This window comes from Mus musculus, chromosome 9, assembly GCF_000001635.26.
Source record: "Mus musculus strain C57BL/6J chromosome 9, GRCm38.p6 C57BL/6J".
Taxonomy (NCBI): domain Eukaryota; kingdom Metazoa; phylum Chordata; class Mammalia; order Rodentia; family Muridae; genus Mus; species Mus musculus.
Window position 1 is genome coordinate 78,672,869 of NC_000075.6, and position 21,589 is coordinate 78,694,457.

The 21,589-nt window shown below is 40.6% G+C and overlaps 1 protein-coding gene across 1 annotated transcript in view; it reads left to right on the top strand.

Annotated features, from left to right (window-relative positions):
- Positions 1-21,589, top strand: part of Cd109 (CD109 antigen) — a 100,715-nt gene that overhangs the window by 57,323 nt on the left and 21,803 nt on the right. The window contains exons 18-23 of the mRNA NM_153098.3: positions 7,153-7,294; positions 7,935-8,052; positions 11,967-12,080; positions 15,862-16,080; positions 16,841-16,985; positions 18,321-18,497. Coding sequence (NP_694738.1) covers positions 7,153-7,294; positions 7,935-8,052; positions 11,967-12,080; positions 15,862-16,080; positions 16,841-16,985; positions 18,321-18,497 — 915 coding nt within the window. The remainder of the gene's footprint in view (positions 1-7,152; positions 7,295-7,934; positions 8,053-11,966; positions 12,081-15,861; positions 16,081-16,840; positions 16,986-18,320; positions 18,498-21,589) is intronic.

Genomic DNA, 21,589 nt, shown 5'->3' on the forward strand with positions numbered 1-21,589 from the left:
CCTTTCTATAGTTTTATTAAAGTAGGGGTTATAGTAGGGATATATTGGGTCATCCTGTGGGTCTAATTTGTGTTGCAAACTGTGCTGTTATTTTAGAATTAGTTAAGAGGAACAAGTATTTGAAGCGTTTGCATCCTCTAACTTTTGTTTCTTGGTGGCTTATGGCTTATTATCACCTCTGTGTACTAAAACTATCAGTGTATTTAGGTTTCATCCTTATAGTCTCTATCCTACACAACTTTCCAAATATGTCTCTATCCAGTTTCTCTCACAACTTAAAAAAAGTGTTTTCAGACTTACTTTATGTGTACGAGTGTTTCACCTCTATGCATCACTATGCACCACAGTGTTTTTTTTTTGTTTTTGTTTTTTGTTTGTTTTTGGAGACAGGGTTTCTCTGTATAGCCCTGGCTGTTCTGGAACTCACTTTGTAGACCAGGCTGGCCTCGAACTCAGAAATCTTCCTGCCTCTGTCTCCCGAGTGCTGCGATTAAAGGCGTGTGCCACCACGCCCGGCTCACAGTATTTTTAAAAAGAGATTTGTTTATTTATTTTATGTATATGACTTCATTATCTTCATGCACACCAGAACATGCAAGAGTTAAGTCTATAGATGTTCAGTAAAGAAATCATTTTTAAAGTTATATTTGTGAAGGACACAGCCACATTACTGACAACAGACAGTGCTGTGACAACAGATGTTTGTGAGCCACCATGTGGTTGCTGGGATTTGAACTCAGGACCTCTGGTAGAGCAGTCAGTGCTCTTAACCACTGAGCCATCTCTCCAGCTCCTGACTCACAGCTTTTTTTCTGTTGTCCCTCTACATGTGCAGTCTTGTCTGATGCTCCCAGCAGCACTGTCTGTTTCTTTACTGAACATCTATAGACTTAACTCTTGTTCTTGTGTAGTATAATAACTATACAACATTATGTTAATATATCATACCATATTATTATATGATATTAGATATCAGAAGTAGTATAGAGGTGATTTAGAATGTATGGGAATATGTACGTTATCTAAAACATCACACTGCTTTGTGTATAGGAATTGAGTGCTTAGAGGTTTTAGCCAGGATGCTAAGGGAAGGCTGCACCAATTGCATCCTTGGCTGAGAAGTTTCACTACACGTTTTCACTACAAGAGAAACCTTCTACCTCAGTAGCAAATAGGACCCTGGACAGCTACCCAAGTGATGGACATCCATCTTCCTCTTCTGTCTCAGAATAAGTAGCTACACAGAGGTCAAGGTGCTCTTGGTCATTTTTCGACCATGTTGAGATAAGAGCCGCTCATGCTTTGAAGAGCAAACCCATCAATGGTCACTCTTTCAGTTAGCATTAACATTGTCAACTTCCTTTTAGGTCTATGATTCGAAGTCTTAGTTTGTTACCCTGGGGGATTTCAAGGTCCACCTAACTTGTGTTGTCTTTTGATCACCACTATGCTGGTACTATGGTTCAGTATTTAAAAGCATTGGCTGCCCGTCCAGATTCCCAGCACCCACCCAGTACCACACTGGCTTACAACTATCCGTAACTACAGTTCCAGGGGATCCAATGTCCTTTTCTAGTCTCTGCCTGAACTGTGTGTACATGACACACAGACACATGTGCAGGCAAAAATGCCCATACACATAAAAACAATAGAGTATGACCCAGGGCAAATTAGTCAAGCTTTTAAGCCTCCAGTTTCTCCCTTCCTCATAGATTTAATAATATTATGTGTTTTGTAGGCTTATTAGGAAATTAAATGTAAAAATCATAATTTACCCTGTACTGAACAGCTTCCTTCATACAGTGTATTAAATTACTCAAGATGTGTCATGCATGCTTGATATGTTGCGAACTTCCCACTTAGCTTATCCCTCAGGTTAAGATCATTGATTCAGTATTCAGTAGACAGCGATGAAATTAAGTGCGTGCCTAGCATGTAAGAGGCTATGAGGGTTTCACCTTGGCCTAAGGGGGCAGATGGAGAAGATGGCCTGTGCCAGGGCCATGATGGAGACGCACAGCAGGCTACAGGAGTACTGAAGGGCCCCAGGGCAGAGCAGAGTTGTTTCTTAACTATTTTTTTTTAAATTTTAAGTTTTTTCTTCATTTTTTTAAAATTATTTTTTGAGATTATAATTTTATCATTCCCCCTCTCTTTCCTCTTTCCTCCTTCTAAACTTTCCTGTAGATCTGTCCTTGATTGTTTTAAAATTCATGGCTTCCTTTTTCATTGTGTGTGTACGTGTGTATATTTCTAGATATATAAATACAACCTTCTCAGTCTTTATAATGTTATATATATATACTATATATTATATATGCATACATGTATGTATGTTTTACAGGTGACCATTTGGTATTGGATAACCAGTTGGTGGCTCTTCCTTGGGGAGGACTGTTTCTCCTGCTCTCATCCTTTCTTAAAGATGCAGGGTTGAGGCCTCTTGGGCTTTCCTCTGTCCCCATTCTTCTTGCCCTTGTTCAGCTCATGCTTAGACAGTCTCATTGGTGAGAATATGGGTGTAACTTCTGACATTCCTAGAAGACACAATCTCACTTCCTGTTCCTCTGGCTCTTACAGTCTTTCCACAGTCTCCTTTCTGAAATGCTCCCTGAATCTTAGATGCAAGAGTTGTACTGTAGATGTATCAGTTGGGACAAGGATCTACAACTTTGCATTGTGATTGGTAGTTTTCAGTAGCAGTCTCTTGTCAACATCTAGTGTGTTGTGGTCCTAAGGGTAGAGCCGCATTAACAGGACACAGGGGGTGCACAGCGGCAGCCAGCCAATGCACACTTTATTCAAAGTTTCAGCATATTTTATACAAAAGGCAGAATAAAGATTTCCCCACAGTTTCCAGTTTACACCAGATGCTATTTTACCTAGCAATATCTTACCTTGGCTCAGTGACCCAAACCTCCTTGCAGACTGACAAATCTGTCAGCAGTCCAACTCTTAGATGCGTTGCTTCTTATAATTAAAGAGTGGAAAAATAAGCATTTTCTTCATGAGAAAAGGATCATGAAGGTCATTTCCTCAGGTTTACAGCTTACTTGGCAGAACACCAGGATTCTCTACTTGAGAAAGCATGCTTCCTCTGTCTCAGTCTGCTGAGAGTGACAAAGACCCTAGGTTGTCTGGCAAGCTGGGAATAGTCTCTCCTCATGCCATTTCTCTACACTATCTATTGCAAAGAGAAACTTCTTTGATGAGGGTGAGGACTACACTTACCTGTATATATAAGGACAAATACTTAGAATGTAACTAGGGATTATGTTGGTTTAGTAAGTGGGGCAGTTTTAAGTTCTCTTCAAAGATCTATGACCTCACTAGGCCTGGGTAGTTGGCTAGGTTTCTCAGTTACCCAGATATGATTTCCCTCTTGTTAGGAGGTTGTTATTATTATTATTATTAATTATTTTATTTATTTACATCCCAAATGTAGCCTCTCTCCAAGCCTCTGAGAGAGAAGGTGCATCCCCTCTCCCTCAAGCATCAAGTCTCTACAGAATTAGGCACATCCTCTCCCACTGAGGCCAGACAAGGCAGCCCTCTACTACATAAGTGCCAGGGGCCTCGGACCAGCCCATGTATGCTCTTTGGTTGGTGCCTTAAGTCTCTGGGAGTTCCCAAGGGTCAGGGTTAGTTGGTCTCTCTATGGTGTTGTCATCCCCTTCAGCTCCTTCAATTCTCCTAACTCTTCATAGGGGTCCCCGACAGCAGTACAATGATTGGCTGTGAGTATCTGCATCTGTCTCAGTTAGCTGCTGGTAGAGCCTCTCAGAGGACAGCCATGCTATGCTCCTGTCTGCAATCACAACATGGCATCAGTAATAGTGTCAGGGTTTGGTATACACCATGGGATGGATTCCAGGTTGGGCTGATTACTGGACAGCCTTTCCTTCAGTCTCTGCTTTACCTTCTTATGCACCAAAGCAGCAGCAAGGCTGATACAGCAGCAAGGAGAAGAGATGACTGCACGCCTGTGGCTGCATTGTCACACTAGACTCACTTGAGACTGAGAAGGTGGTCTTGGTGCAAGGTGGTAGATTTGGATCTAATTTATTCTCTTTGTGTGAACATTCAGTTTCCCCAGCGTCATGTGTTGAAGATTATTTCTACCAATGTATGTTTTTTGGCAGCTTTGTCAAATAATGTTGAGCTATGTTCCCTGTACATTCTCTAGTACTTTTATCATGTTTGATTTTTGTCACAGACTATTTTTTTTTCCATCTGTTGAGATGATCACATGGATACAGGATGCGTTGCTCCAGGCTCTTCTGGCTTTCAAAGTTTTTGCTGTCAAAGCAGCTGCTATTCTGATGATTTTCCTTCATATGTGGCTCATGGTTTTACTTCTGCAGCTCACAAGCATCTTTCTTTCTTTTGTAGACTTAGGGTTTTAACAATGATACGCTGTGAGGATTTTTTTCTCTGGTCCTGTCTCCTTGGTATTCTGTGTGCTTCTTGTATCGGCATATGTATATCTTTCCTTACCTTGGAGGAGTTTCCTTCTATGATCTGGTGTATGCTATTGACTTGGAACTCATACGAGAGGAACACAGAGGACATGCAGAAGCAGAGTAGATATGTCTCTTAAGTGTGTTTTAAATTTTTTTTGCTTATTGCTTTAGAATTTTAATTCATTAATCAATCAACGTTATATTCCTATTGCAGCTTCCCCTTCCTCCTGTCCTCCCGGTCTCTCCCTCTCCTTTCTCCTTCCCCCATTCACCTCTACTCTCTTTCCCCTCAGAAAAGGGGATGCCTCCCAAGAATATCAACCAGCCTTGGCATATTAAGTTGCAGCAGGACTAGGTACATCGTCTATTACTGAGGCTAGACAAGGCAGCCCAGTTAGAGGAAAGGTAGACAATATAGCCAGAGACGACTCCTGCTTCTTCTATAAGGGTTTGACATGAAGACCCATGTACAACTGTTACATATATGCAGAGGGCCTAGGTCCAGGCCAAGTATGCTCTCTGCTTGGCAGTTCAGTCTCTGTGGCTCCTGTGAGCCCAGATTAGTTGATTCTGAGGGTTTTCTTGTGGTGTCTTTGACCCCCTCTGGCTCCTTCAATCCTCTCTCCTCCCTCTTCCATAGAATTCCTCATGCTCCCCCTAATTTTGACTGTGGTCCTCTGTAGTTGGTTTCTATAAGTTGCTGGATGAAGCTTCGCAGATGACACATATGTTAGCCTCTGGTCTACAAGTATAGCAGGGTATCATTAATAGTGTCTGCAGGGGTGGACTTTCTCTTATTGCATGGTTCTCAAGCTGGCCAGCCATTCCCCCAATTTCTGCTCCATCTTTACCCCTGCACATCTTGTAGGCAGGACAAATTGTGGGTTGAAGGTTTTATGGCTGGATTGGTGTTCCCATCCCTCCATTGGTTGTCTCCCCTGGTTATAAGAGATGGTGTCATATCTCTTATTGCTAGGAGTCTTAGCTAGGGTAGCTCTTGTAGATTCCTGGGGATTCCATTGCCCTTGGTTTCTGGCTCATCCTAGAGAAGCTCCCCCATCCCTGTTGTCTCTCTCAGTCTCTCTCCTCCTGTCCTCCACCCCACTTGATCCCTCCTGTCCCTATCCCCACCCCTCCCCCAACTGATCTCTTTCTTCCCTCCATCCCTGACATCTATTCATTTCCCCTTCTCAGTTAGATTTAACTTTCTCCTTTTGGTGTCTGCTTGTTACTTAGCTTCTTTGGGTCTGTGGATTGTAGCATGAATATCCCATACTTTATGGTTAATGTCCAATTGTAAGTGAGTACATACCGTGTTTGTCTTTCTGGGTCTGGATCATCTCACTCAGGGTATTTTCTCGTTCGATCTAGTTGTCTGCCAATTTTATGATGCCATTGTTTTTAATAGCTGAACAGTATTCCATTGTGTAAGTGAACCACGTTTTCTTATCCATTCTTTGGTTGAGGGACATCTAGGTTGTTTCCAGTTTCTGGCTACTATAAGTAAAGCCACTGTGAATGTAGTTGAGCAAGCGTCCTTGTGGGATGGTGAAACATTTTGGGGGTATATGCCCAGGAGTGGTAGTGGATCCTGAGGTAGAACTATTCCCAATTTTTTGAGAAACCACCAGATTGCTTTCCAAAGTCTTTAGTATGACTTACACACTCAAAATCTGAACTCAACCATCCCTTCTTCTCTCCATGATGCCATTTTAACCAAATACTCAGTATTGTCTTCTGGAGATGGTTTTGTATGTGGTCCAGTTTTCTCTTGTGCATGGTTTGCCCTTGGTTGTAAGACTCGAAGAAAACGGAATGCAGACAACTGGCTGGAAAAGGAGTATTTTCTACTGAAATTCTTTTCATCATTCAGATTACTTGTAAATTTAACTATTTTTTGTTTAATAGACCTTACATATTATCATCCTTTCATGTTTATTAAAAATTTTTTATCTTCTCTATAGGTTATAAAATATTTTATTGTAGTCATTTTATAGCTTTGGTACCTATTGCACTGTGATGTAATTTTCTTTACATTATATTAAAATTTTTTTTTTGAGACAAGGTCTCCCTACATAGCATTGGCCATCCTGGGAATTGGCTGGTGTTGAACTGTCCGAGATTGGCCTGCCTCTACTGAGTACTAAGTACTATCTATGCTGGCTCAAAGTTTGTAAGAATTTTAGACTTACAGAAAAATTGAAAAAAAAAAAGAGATAGATATATGACCCAAATATCTTGATATCCACACGCATTTGTTTAAATGTGTAATCCAAAATTTAATTGAGTATAATGTCCTAGGCTGAACAAAGCCAATAGCACCCAGCACCAAGGAACATTCAAAGAACAGTACAAAAAAAAAAAAAACACAGGCAGGTTTAAAAATGTGATTTAATTTTAATAATTTAAAATTAAATAAAGTAGGCAACTAATATCTAAGTTTTCAGCTATTGGTCATTGGAACAGAGGAGACTGAAAACATATTTTTAGTTCTGCGTTCACTGTCTGTGTGGTTTTGGTAAGTCATATGGCTTGTCTGTTATCTAGGATAATTCTTCAGAAAACAGAGTTGAACAAGATAAATTCTGAACTTCATTCTGTTGTGAGGTTGAGGGTCCCGGGGGCCAAGCTTGCAATTCTTTCTGTCTGGTGCCTTTCCTTTCCCCACCATGGTCCATGTCTATTGCAGACGATACTGAAGAGTATTCTGAACGCTTTGCAGAGGAAAATGAGGCAAACCTGGTTGATTTTGAAGATGCTTCTTCAGTTAACAATGTACATGTCAGGAAGAATTTTCCAGAAACATGGATTTGGCTAGACGCCTACATGGGGTAATGATCTGTAAAGAAAGTTCTTTGTCCATTTGTGCTTTGCTTAGTGTATATCTTGAATAATATTTTCCTACTTTCTAATGTATTTTAAGTATCAATCTTGTGTGTTGAGGAACTAAGTAGATGAAGGAGTTTGGGGTTTAGTATGATGTCGATTGCCTCTAATTGTAGTGTTTGATTGAATCACATGAGCATTGTGACCACAGAGTATCATCAAGGAGAGAGTGACAGGCTTTAAAAAAGGAAGGGTGAATTAAACTTCCTTGAAGTCTCCTAGCCTTTATTGGAGGAAAACCCATAACAGACATGATAGGGATACAGATAAAACAACCAACCAAACACCCACAAACTTATCTGTAAATTGAGAGAGGAGTATTGGGGCAAAACTGGAAAATAAGTACTTAAGACCATTGCTGAAAATAGTAGTAGTCAACTGAGAAGGATTTTATTGGAATGTGCATAGTATGATATTATAAACTACTTCTTGAGAAACTGAGATGCTCAGAGACTTTAAACTTAGATATGTAAATGACATAAATGTAAACAATTAAAAATTTTCTAATAATTGTTTGTTATGTTGACTTATTTGGAATGATGTGAAATGTTGGTTGTGTAATTTCTGTATTTGTGTTGACTTCAGATCTAAGATTTATGAAGAATTTGAAGTTACTGTACCTGACTCCATCACTTCTTGGGTGGCTTCGGCTTTTGTCATCTCAGAAGACCTGGGTTTTGGGTTAACAACCGTTCCAGCAGAGGTAGAAAGAATATTGACTTGGGGGAAGGGCTCAGAAATCTAATGAAATGAGGCTCAGAGAATGATCAGCTATCTATTACTTTATTGATCATGCTTTACTGTGACATTACCTTTCTGCTTTCAATTGTGGCAACATCTTTTAAAAAATAGTAAGGTATTATTATTTATAAGTTTATTTATTTTTATTTTATGTGCATTGGTGTTTTACCTGTGCATACATCTGTACGAGGATGTCAGATCCCCTGGAACTGGACACAATTGTGAGCTGCCATGGGGGTACTGGGAATTGAACCTGGGTCTTCTGGGAGAGCAGCTCTTAGTCGTTGAACCATCTCCCTAGCCATACATTATTATTATTATTATTATTATTATTATTATTATTATTATTATTATTATTATTTCATTGTTATTATTGTGTTAGTGTGTGTGCACCGCAGCACAAGCACACACACATGGAAGTCAGAGGGCAACTTTGTGGGGTCAATTCTCTCCAATTATGTTTATGTTAATTCTGGGAATGGGAATTGAACTCCAATTGCCAGACTTGTCTAGCAAGTGCCTTTACCCACTGAGTCATCTTGCTGGCCCTGTGTTAAATTGTTGAATCTGAGTTATATTAAATTGGTAGATTTGGTCATAAGGTTAAAAATATTACTGTTTAAACTTTTTTTTTTTTTTTTTTTTTTTACTTTTTAATTCTAGGTTTTTATTTCATTCTTTGAGCCAGAAGTCTTTTTTTTTTTTTAAAGATTTATTTATTTATTATATGTGAGTACACTGTAGCTGTCTTCAGACACTCCGGAAGGGAGTTAGATCTTGTTACGGATAGTTGTGAGCCACCATGTGGCTGCTGGGATTTGAACTCAGGACCTTTGGAAGAGCAGTCGGTGCTCTTAACCACTGAGTCATCTCACCAGCCCCCAAGTCAGAAGTCTTTTAGTCAAATCAGAAAATGCATGCATGGTTGAAGCTTTTTCCTTTGAAAATGAAGTCATATATATATATTTGTTGTAAGAACGTATGTTTAGGGCTGGAGAGATGGCTCAGCGGTTAACAGTAATGACTACCACTCTTTCAGAGGTCTTGAATTCAATTTCCAGCAACCACATGGTGGCTCACAACCATCTGTGGGATCCAATGCCCTCTTCTGGAGTGTCTGAAGACAGCTACAGTGTACTCATACACATTGAATAAATAAAATAAATAAAATAAACAAATACATAAATAAATCTTAAAAAAAGGAAAGAAAGAAATATGCTTAAAAAATGCATGTTTATAAACTCTGAGTGTAAGAGCCTGGTGTGGGCCAAGCAGTGGTCAGCTCAGTGCTCTGACATTCTCTTCCTTTACTGTAGGTTGTGGTCAGGGTTCAATGTCTTCATACATGGAAGGAAACACCAGAGTAAAATTAAATGTTCTGTAAATGGTGCATATTTTTGCAAAAGTAAATATATATAGATAATTGTAATTAACTAAGGTAAATGCATCACATACTACTAAAAGCAGTAATTTTTTGTTTGTTTTTTTATTAGGTATTTTCTTCATTTACATTTCCAATGCTATCCCAAAAGTCCCCCATGCCCTCCCCCCACCTCCCACTTCTTGGCCCTGGCGTTCCCCTGTACTGAGGCATATAAAGTTTGCACGACCAATGGTCCTCTCTTTCCACTGATGGCCGACTAGAGATACATATGCAGCTAGAGACACAAGCTCTGGGGGGGTACTGGTTAGTTCATATTGTTGTTCCACCTATAGGGTAGCAGACCCCTTCAACTCCTTGGGTACTTTCTCTAGCTCCTCTGTTGGGGGCCCTGTGTTCCATCCAATAGCTGACTGTGAGCATTCACTTCTGTGTTTGCTAGGCCCAAGAATAGCCTCACAAGAGTAGTTTAGTACATCATAAATGTATCTAAAACATTCAAATTTAGATAACACATAACATTTTACAGATTTTCTATATTTAAAATTTGCATCACAGTTTGCTTAATTTATCCTTTTCAACATTATAAGCCTTAATTTACCTTGTCACTTATTTGTAGGCATTTCTTCCTAATTTCCAATTCAAGTCGTTGCTATAATGCTTATTATTTTTCAAGATTTCAGTGTTGAATTAATTTTCATTTTATTACCAGTTGCCACTATCTTTACTAGGACAAAGCTCCACATTATGATCAATTTTAGGTAACCCAAGCATTACTATGCTAAGTCAATAAGCAATGCTATTTATGCAATTAATACTTCATTGCATAGATGGCAGGAATTTCCTTACTTAATCATTCCTGGAAACAGAAAACGGGTATCATTTGTATTATAACTTACTTTTAAGCTTATAGTAATAGAGAAAATTCAGCCTTTTGGCTATATCAAGTGTAACATTTAAAAATTTTATACATAGGAGTGTTTTGCCCATATCTATTTATGTGCACTGTGTATGTGCCTGGTGCCCAAGGAAGCTAGAAAAGGGTGTTGGATCCCCTGGAACTCGAGTTTTGAGCTGACTTGTGAAGGCTGAGAATCAAATCTCGGTTCTCCATATGAGCAGCAAGTGTTCTTAACCTCTTAACCATTCATTTCTCCAGCCCCTATTTTGTTATAAAGCTTACAATGGCTAGATTATTTTAAAGATGAGCACAACTTCTCAAGGTGTCTCCTAGCAGGCATTCCTTCATGTCCATGCTCAAATGTCATCATACTTTGTTTCCAGTTACTAATAAGAATATAAGGATCATGAATGGCCTCAATACAGTAGCTATCACTACTATTATACCTGAAAGCCTCAATAACAGAGGTTTTGTGTTGCCTCCTTAGGATCTGTAAGTGAAATTTGTAGAAATATTAGTCCTTTGGGTTTGTATATGATATTATGGTGAAAGCCCAGGTCATTTAAACAGATGATTTATTTACATAAACGTCTAAGCAAATAGTCAATATTTATTAGTACTTACATGGTATTTTAAATTATAAGATCTGTAATCTGCAACAAATCATATTTCTGTGTCCCAAATATAAACCACACACAAATAATAAATAAGTCAAGAATCACAAGGAATACAAGACAGTAGTTGTTTATGGTTTGGGACAATCCTAAGTGTTGTAGAACTTGATTCCACAAAATGCTGCTACTACTGTTCGGCCACTGTGACAATCTAAAAGGTTCAGTCTACACATGTCTACTTAAATCTGGCAGACACGCCCATCTTCTTTACATTATGAGGTGGTCTTGTCATCTACAAAGTTCATAGTTGAGAAGTGTGCAATCAAATTTCAAAAAAATCAAAAAACCAACCCACTTACCCCCATGCTTAATGTTGTATTGGGTCATGTTCATGTTGGCTTTGCTGTATGTGGCTTACAGAGGCATGGGTTGGAGGCACAGGGTATGCCTACTAGAAACCACTGGCCTAAAGTCATCAGGCTTTATTTCAGGAGGGGGCATTGTGAGCTGGCCACACTGAGAGATTTCCTCAAGTGAGACTCAAACAGGAAGTGTTGGATTGGACAGTAACTGTTGAAGCGCATTATGGAACCAATACAGTGTAACAGAATGGCAGCTTGTTTTGGTATCTCAGAGAATGGGTTATGGCTCCTTCACTTGTAGTTACAGAAATTTCTGAACATCATTTTAAAAAAATAAATAGGAACACAGCACCCTTATGGGGGTATAATGATTGCACAAGTAACATATGAAGTGCTTGGTTACTCCTAGGTGCTTAACATAGTGCAGTAATTACTATGTTAAATAACAGCTTTCCACCACTCACTCAGTGTAAGCTGTTGCTAGGTGATGGTAGATAGGCATGTGGACACCTCTAGGAGTTCCAGGCTGTAAAGGTTCTATGAATGTTGCTCTTGTAAATAATGTGAAACATTTTTAAAAATCTGAATCAAAACATGTCCTCATTGTGTCCTCTCTAGCTGCAAGCCTTCCAACCGTTTTTCCTTTTCCTGAATCTTCCGTACTCTGTTATCAGAGGTGAAGAGTTTGCTTTGGAAGTATCCATCGTCAATTATTTGAAAGATACAATTAAGGTACTGTGTTCAAAGCTTTGTTATTTATACTTTGGAACAAAATGCAAGATTTGGTTGGTGGCATAGTATGCATAGTACTTGAGCATCAGGATCTTCAAGCATTTGTTGTTGTTGTTTGTTTGTTTGTTTGCTTTTTGGCTTATATGTGTTTTATTGGTTTTACTCTTTTAACTTGGTAATTTAAAATTTAATAAGTATTAAATTTATTCTTTGACAGTTTCACACCCACATATAGTACAGTCTAGTCGAATTCACTTTACCCTCTCCTACTCTCCTTTTCTCCCAGGAGATTCCTCCTCCCACTTCTATGCCTTTTTCTCTTAATTTTGTACTGTGGCCCGCTTGCCTTTAACCAGGGCCACCCACATGAACATGTGTGTGGAGCTATTTACCGAAGTATAGATGGCTTTCTAGTGCCTACACCACTGAAGGCAATGACTCTCCCTTTCAGTCATTAGAACGTACAATAGCTTCTCAAGGATGGCTGGACCCTGTGAATGCCATCCCTAGCCGTAAGTCAATGGGCTAAGCCTTGGTATTAACCTCTGTTCATTGCTTTAACTGAGCTGGAAAACAGCACTGGTCTACTGGTACAAACATAAATAGAGTGGGCCTTAGAATGAATTGGAAAGCAGTGGTTACTGCCATATCTTTCACTCCACTATTGTACCCGTGGGCATTTCTTGCCTGACAGATTGGGACTGTATAACATACATGCAAGATCCACATATGGGTAAGAGCATTGGTAAATTTCTAAGTTGCCTACATGGCAGCTTTTGGCACTGGGAGGGCTAGCCAACATGGAGGAAGCTTCCGGCTCAGTTGTAGCATTATTTGTCTTTGTAGTATAACTAAAGTTTATGTTATCTTCAGCAATAGGGTCTAGGCAACCAAGACAATGGCAATGACCAGTAATTTTCTGGGGTCCTTTGGAGCCTCCATGACTAACTACTCATAGGGAGGAAGCACACATCTGATAGTCCTCCACGAATTTTGTATGATGATGGGAGATTGAAAGTATATATATATTTTGTTAGTGATTTCTTCTGCTTATTAATGTCTGGGTATATCATTAGAATATCTGTGCATTCTCTTAGTTTCCTAGAACAGATCCTCCTGTTTAGCCAGGGAACTTTCTTTTGGCCTTGGGGAGGTGCCGGTCTTTCTTCTACCTCCTGTCTTCTTCCTGGTCTTCCATACCTAGAATGTGTTTTTCTTCTTCTCATTACCACTTTGAACCTACTGCAGTGTGGCAGGATTTTCTCTGTCCACTTAATTTAAATATTAGTGCAGCAGGAGGCCCTTGATTGGACAGGGAAGAGGGAGGTGGAGATAATTGTGGAGACAGGGAGCAACACAGGAGAAGGAGAGGAAGCAAAATGGAGGGTGAACAGCATGGTTCAGATTCAGTGTGGCTTTAAATAGTCACAGGTAGCTATAATATCATATAGGGATAGAATAATTGGGGTAACCTGCCTCATCTAGGTTGGCAGCTTGGACCATTATCAATTGACCCTGAATTTATTGGTTGGTTATCTTGTGTATTGAGAATTTATTGATATATGAATCTGACCAATTGATTATAAGCTTCTAGAGTTTTGGTTTACTGAGTTAAGGGGATTTGTGATAAGTAGCCCCTGGAGATAAATGGCTGAGAAGGTATGGGCAGCACTGAGACAAGCCAACCGGAGCTGGGAGGACTGCGATTGGTTGCTGCTGGGGCTAAATGGAGACAGAGGCAGCAAGACCACTGTTGGGGCAGAGAGTAGCTGGGTGTAGTGCGGGAACTGCGGTTCCTTTTAATATTTCCTGTAACACGGCAGTTGGTAAGAATTTATTCTATCTGAGCTAGCTTGCAGCTAGGATTCCTTTCCTGAGGAATTCGCCCATTCTGTTAGGTTTGTAGTCTCCACGGTTATTCAGAGCATTATGTTTTCAGGATTTTTTTTTTTTTTTTTTTTTTTTTGTGGGAGTCATGTTCCTGTGTCTAGTCAGGCAGTCAGGTTGCTGTAATGCAAGGATTAGGACTTAACTACTGCTTGCGATGTACCTACAGCTGCATTAGTCAAATGGCTTAGTTTTCAGCCCTAGGCATATGCTGATAACCTCATTGTATGAAAAGCCATAATCTCTTTAAGTGTGTACATCTGCATAGTAAATCAAAATGTTTACTTATTATTTTCTTGGTGTTGGAGATGGAATAGGCATAAGCCAACCACTGAGCTATACTCCCAGCTCCAGCATTTCACTTTTTAACTGTGCTTTTTGATGTGGCCAGAATGTTGCTGTATAATGAGCAGAAGATCCAATCAAAAAGCCTAATATCCAGTTTGCCTCTCACTACCAGATAACTTAATAACATGATTCATAGTTTCCTAATCTATTTTAAAAGAATCATTATTACTATTATGTGAACAAATTATTGTGAAAAAATGAGAAAATAAATTAGAAAATACTTTGTAAAATGTAAGGCCCATGCTGGTTGTGGTGGGACACATCTATCATCTCAGCACTTGGGAGGCAGAGTCAGGAGGATTGTTGGAAGTTTGAGTATAGCCTGGTCTACATAATGAGTTCCAGGCTAGCTAGGCTTACAACGTTAGACTCTTAAACCAGTGGTTTTCAACTTTCCTAATGCTGTGGCCCTTGATACAGTTCCTCATGTCATGGTGACCCTCCAGCCACACAATTATTTTCATTGCGACTTCATAAGTCTAATGGTGGCTCTGCTATGAGTTGTAACATAATTATCGATGTGCAGATGGTCTTAGTTGACCCCTGTGAAAGGGTCATTCGACTCTCAAAGGATTTGTGACCCACAGGGTGAAAGCTGCTGCTCTAAACCCTCCCTCACCTTTGGGCATAGTGGTGTATATCTTTAACCCCAGAACTTGGCAGAGGCAGAGGAAGAGAGGCAGAGAGGCAGAGAGGCAGAGAGGCAGAGAGGCAGAGAGGCAGAGAGGCAGAGAGGCAGAGAGGCAGAGAGGCAGAGAGGCAGAGGCAGAGAGGCAGAGAGGCAGAGGCAGAGGCAGAGAGGCAGAGAGGCAGAGAGGCAGAGGCAGAGGCAGAGAGGCAGAGAGGCAGAGAGGCAGAGAGGCAGAGAGGCAGAGAGGCAGAGAGGCAGAGAGGCAGAGGCAGAGGCAGAGAAGGCAGAGGCAGAGGCAGAAGAGGCAGAGGCAGAGGCAGAGGCAGAGGCAAGCATATCTCTCTGTGAGTTCAAAGCCAGTCTGATCTTCATAGCAAGTTTTAGTTCAGCCAGGCCTGCACAATAAGACCATGTTTCAAGAACAAAACAAAACAAAACAAAACAAAACAAAACAAAACAAAACCACCACTCCAGCCTGGAAGAATTCTACTTAAGGAGAGCAGAAAATAAGTTTGTAAATAGCATATGCTTTAGAATGAATGCAGTAGTCATAGTTTTCATTGAATAATTTTTGCTGAGAGCCTCAGTAGATCAAACAGGATTTTAATCTGTCTCATGCTTCCCTAATAGCACCAGTGTCTCCTAAGATGACACAGTTAAGTCAGGAGATGCTGAAACTAAGGTTTGAAGTGGACTTTCTGTGTATAGTTCCATCACTCAGTGGCTTTGTGTAGTGAGATAAGTTAGCGAAAGGACAGGAAATTAAGCCAAAAAAAAAGCCTGAGTCTTTGTCCCATTTTTCTCTGGTTTTGAGTCTCATACTTGTAATATAATAGCGATAGACGACACTTTACAGGAGAGCAATTTTTTTTTTAAACACAAAATTTTGGGTTTTACTTTTTCTTTCTTTCCCAGGTTGTGATACTCATTGAGGAAAGTGACAGCTTTGATATTTTAATGACTTCAAATGACACCAATGGCACCATATACCGGAAGACTGTTCAAGTTCCCAGGGATAATGGGGTCACTCTTGTTTTTCCCATCAAGCCCACGCACTTGGGAGAGATTCCCATCACAGTGACGGCTGCCTCACCCACTGCCTCTGATGCTGTCACCCAGACAATTGTAGTAAAGGTAAATATTTGGGGTTTAGATGGATATAGTTGAAACTTAACGCGGAATTAAAAAGCAAATGGGAGATGGTGTTTCTGTGTCAAATTTTTAGTAATCCTGAAATGTCTTCTCCTGGTAATGTTGTTTTCTTATCTGTCTGTAAAAATGTTACACACGTGTGTTATAAAGATACTGTCATTTTCCCTTTTAAATTTGAGCAGAAGCAAATTTAGGAATGTCAAGTATTGCTAAATAGTCCTTATAGCTACAAATAGTGTTACACTGGGATCCTACTGGATCATAGGTTGATGAGGTAGAGAGTAGGCATTTTAGAACTCCTCAAAGTAGATTTCCTAGACTCTTGGTTTGAGAGGACATTGTGTATAAAAACATAGCCCAGCACGATGAATGGCCACTCTTCTTCTGGGGTGTCATTGCCTTGGATCTGGATCTCTGTCCAGTTAAAAGTGATTTCAGTTAAGGCCTTTGGTGCTTTTGTTTGGATAACGCCAGATGAATCTGTTCCCTGAGGATTTTCTTTGTCGCGTTCTTTTTCACCTCTCCCCCTGTCATTTTCATTTCCATTCCAGTTCCATAAAATGCTTTCTCAATTTAACTAGAAAGCAAGTGCTTAGCATGTTCCGAGTCAGAATCAGGAAACGGTAGGTAGGTATGTACTGAGCAGCTGTGTCCACAGCGGACTAGATCTTTGTCTTTAGATCTGCACACCATTCCCTGTTAACAGATAAGCAGATGACGTGCTGTGTTCTTTCCCCTACAGCCTGAAGGGATAGAAAAGTCGTATTCGAAATCTGTCTTATTGGATCTGACAGATAGCAACGTAGAAAGTAAGCAGCAATCTATGAGATTCTCCTTTCCTCCTGATACGGTCATTGGCAGTGAAAGAGTTCAGATCACAGCAATTGGTAAGAGTAGTGTGTGGCATACTGGCTGATTTGCATTTGATAATATTTTTTCCATCTATTTATAGCTATATTGTCTTACTTAGCCCCAATGGGAAAAGATTGTGGGAGGTTTTAGTTGGTGTCAACTACTGTAACTTAAATCAGTGTTTTTCAACATGCAGAATGCATATGTGAGTGTGTTGTCTTGCTTAACAAGAAGCTCTGGTTTAGTATGTCTGGGGTGGGTCTGAGCTTGCTCCCTTTCTTCCTTCCTCTCTCTTTCCTTCCCCTCCTTCCTCTCTCCTTTAATCTTTCTCCCTTCTTCCCAAGATGAAACACAGTGCTTTGCGCGTACTAGGCAAGTTCTCTACCCATGAACTATATCACTGGCTCTTTGTTTTATGAGATAAGGTCTTGGTATGTAGCCTAGGCTGGCCTTGAAATCCAGATCCGTGTGCCTCAGCTTCTTTGCTGGGACTAGAAGCATGCATCGATACACCTGGTTGGAAGCTTTGGATTTCTGATGGTGTTGCTTCTTATGTATAGATAAACTCATGTACAGATACAAGGCCACACCTTCTGTAACAGCAAGAGGGAAGAGTGTCTTCTAGAGAAGAGCTTCCGGACTCTGTGCCTCTTGGCCACTGTTGGGAATCTTAATCTTATATAACATGTTTAAAAACACAAATGTCTGTTTTTTTCTAGACGTACTAAACTAGAATTTCTTAGACTATGGTCAGGGCAAGTGCAGCTTGGAAACTTTACACCAGCGAGTCTGGTAAGCAAGGCTTGGGAACCCTTGCCTAGAATAGTTTCCTGTGCAAGATAAAAGCAGCCGTTACTGTAGGAATGTCAGTTACTTCTAGTTCCCTTCCAGTAACCTAAAGTGCTTTTGAATTAAACATAGTCTTCCCCAATGCATGTTGAGTCTCCTTTGAAGAATTAAATGTCTTGACATTTAATTTCTGACACTTGTTTGACTCTCTAATTTAAAGAAACACTTAGTTTATACCCTTTATTTAGGCAGAAGCATCCTGACTTATCATGCAGTCCACAAGTTAAGATCTATGGTATTGCCGGGCATGGTGGCACATGCCTTTAATTCCAGCACTTGGGAGGCAGAAGCAGGTGGGTTTCTGAGTTCAAGGCCAGCCTGGTCTCTAGAGTGAGTTCCTGGACAGCCAGGGTTACACAGAGAAACCCTGTATCTACGGTGTTGCTCTCATTTTGATTAAGTTTCTACTCTGTCCCACTGGCCTCTATGATAGATACCTGTACTGAGCTGAGACTGCCTACCACCAAGCAGGTAAGAGTGAATGATTATCACTCATTGAACCAAATGTTTTGTGCTTGCAGGAGATATCCTTGGTTCCTCCATCAATGGCTTATCTTCACTGATCCGGATGCCTTATGGATGTGGTGAACAGAACATGATATATTTTGCTCCAAATATTTACATTTTGGATTATCTGACTAAACAGAAACAGCTGACAGTTAATTTAAAAGAAAAGGCCCTTTCATATATGAGGCAAGGTAAGCAGTAGGCGCATAGACTTTTTTTTTTGGTTGAAAACAAGTTTCCAGTTGTTTATAGGTCAGGGTCTCCCTAAGCCATGTTTTCGAATAGATGGAGGTTGTGTTTAGTGCGTGATTTGTGGGACTACTCGGTACAGGTGTGCTGAAGGTCAGGCAGTGGGGCGGGGCCGCTTGTCTTCAGGTAGCCAACTGTTGCTTAACTGCTGCTAATTTAAAACTCTTTTATAAAATAAAATGAATGAATTTTATCCATTGCTCATTTGTGAGCACGTGTTCACGATTTTTTCTTCAGATAGAGTCTTAGGTGGTTCAGGTTAGCTTTGTGGTAGGACAGTGCGTATGGAGTGGATGCTTGCACATCTGACGTGACTGTCTGAGCTACAAGAACTGCTCAGCTATGGCTACGACCTGCCCACAGTAACGTTAGTGTGGGTCTAGTGCTGCCGATGTGGCAGGCCGTGTTGTAAGCTGTCTACTCGCTCAAGGGAGCCAGGACACAGGAAAGTTAAATAGCTTTCCCAGGGCTATGTATGGTGAGCTAGTGGCTAGCCTGGGATTTGAACTCACTGTTCACTGTGTTCCGAGTCCTTGCCTCCAGCGTCCATGGCCAGAGAAGTTGAAGGTTAGTGAACCATTTCTAATAATCAAATGCAAAATTCCGAGTTCATAAAACACTACAAAAGCCAGCCCCAAATAACAGTCTCATCTTGCTTTTGCCTGCATGGATTATATGATGCACACTATACAGGAAACTCATCAAGATGGGAAGGACTTATATAGGAAATGACTGGGAAGCGCTTACTCAGCACAGTCTGGGAAAATATAGTTCAATGTTTTCTAGAGTGTGTATATGTGTGTGTGTGTGTATGTGTGCGTGCGTGTGCGTGTGTGTGTGTTTGTGTGCGTGCGTGTGCGTGCGTGTGCGTGTGTGTGTGCGTGCGTGTGCGTGCGTGTGTATGTGTGCGTGTGTGTGCGTGCGTATGTATGTGTGTGTGTGTGTGTGTGTGTATGTGTGCGTGTGTGTGTGTGTGTGTGTGTATGTGTGTGTGTGCGTGTGTGTGTGTGTGTGGTTTCTTTCTCTCCTCTTCCTCTCCCTCTTCCCTCCTCCCTCTCCCCCAACCCCTCTCCCTCCTCCTCTCCTTCCTTCTTTAAAGATAAATGGACTAAATGACAGAGAGGCACACCAGTAGCCATCATGCCCACTTTCCATAAATTGCCAAACTCAAGTAATGAGACTGTTTTGATACGAACCCTCCTTTTAGCGTCCTTCATTATACAGAAAACTGTTTATACCGAACTGCGTGATAATAGAAAGGGCAGCTAATGTTATGGAAAAGCTTTGCATGTTTCTTTAATTCTCACAGAACCCATTGGTGGGGTTGCACCACTATCTCCATATCCTAGGTGAGGAAATGGAGGCACAGGAAGAGTGACTGGATGATGATCAATATCAAATTTCTGGGCTCTCAAGTTCATCCTTTTAATAATGGAAGTCAGGTCCAGGAGAATTCTGAAGTTCTTCCACAGTTCAGTGATTACCTGTAGACACTAACCAGTCTACCTAGCCTTGGCACATCCTTAGCAGCCAGGAAGTGTGATCAGTGTTTCTGGCTGGCCCAACAGCTTCCATCTGAAGGAGATGGTCCATGTTTCCTGACATCACTCTACGTGATGACATCAGAGTCTCACTTCAGAGATTGTCTTTTCTAAGTCTTGTAAATTATGAAGTTGTTTTTATTTTTTAAGTCATTAATGAAGATTTAGTGTGAATTATGATTACTTAAATGTCACTTAGGAACAGCGCATTTTCTTACTTAAGTGTTGGTGGCCCAGGGGTCCTATAACCAATAGCTACATCACTGAGTGAAACACAGTTTGCTGTCAAGAAAAGAAAGAACTGTAAAAAGAAACCATTTTTGACAAGGAGTGGAAATCCTGAGCCTGTTAATTGAAACATTAAGTGGCTTGTTTTCTTCATATACTCAGATTTGTTTTAAAGTTACATTTTATTTATTTTTATTTTGTGTATGTGGGTGTCTTAAGTATGGGAGCACATTTGTGTAGAGGTCAGAGGACAACTTTTGAGACTTAGTTCTCTTCTTTCTCATGTGGGAATCAAACCCAGGTCTTCAGGCTTGGCAGCAGGAGCCTTTATCTATTGAATCTGCTTAAGGAGCCTTTTCTTCAGATGTTTAAATGACAACATCGGCAGTTTCAAGACTCTGACTGAGTCTTGAAATCCTGTTTTTGTCTGTTAAAATACTCTCTTCTCTCAGAACTGGACCCTGAGCAAGGCACACACTGGGCAAGTGCTCTACTGCTGAGCTGCACCCCAGCCCTGGGCTGTTCTTTTTTTGTTTCTGTAGTCAGTGCTTTCAACTTTAGTTTGATAAGTTGTGACTACGTTCATGGTTAGTCCAGAGAAAACTCATGACCCAGAAAGATTTGCGTCTTATCTGACCCACTGTAGGCAGTAGTTTATAGATTGGTACCCAACAGCTTCCTAACTTCTGTATTTTAATTTTCAGAGATGTTTGATAATTCTGATTATTATATTATCATTTGCCACACAAAAAGAGCTGTTTGTAAAACAGTGACCATGTGAATGATACTCTTATTTATTTGTAAACTTTTGGAGAAAACCAAGCTTTTGACTTGCTCATCTATTGTGCTGAAAAATCTCCAACTTAGATAATAACAGTGGAATGAAGATTTTTATACTAACAGTAAACATTATAGCCACATCATCAGTGTCCTTTCCTGCTAATGGAGTGGAGGTTAGGCCTGACGTAGGCAGTTGCTTGGAGGACAAGCAGCCAAGGCTTCTCCAGCATGCATGGCCAGTGTAGGATGAGGAAGGGAGTGTCAGAAGAGACTGCTGCAGAGAGTCAAAGCAGCTTTTCTCCCTGGCTTCCCTTCTTTCCTTCTCTTTTCCATAGGAGCAGAGCTGGGGGTCTGGGATCTGTTTTATTGATCCACTTGACAACTGAAAATGGTTGAGCCCCTGTTTCCTCTGGACTGGCTGCCCTTAGTGGGGGACTAAGGCTAGTTTTTGACACGGATGGGGGGAGTGTTGGAGGATACCCACC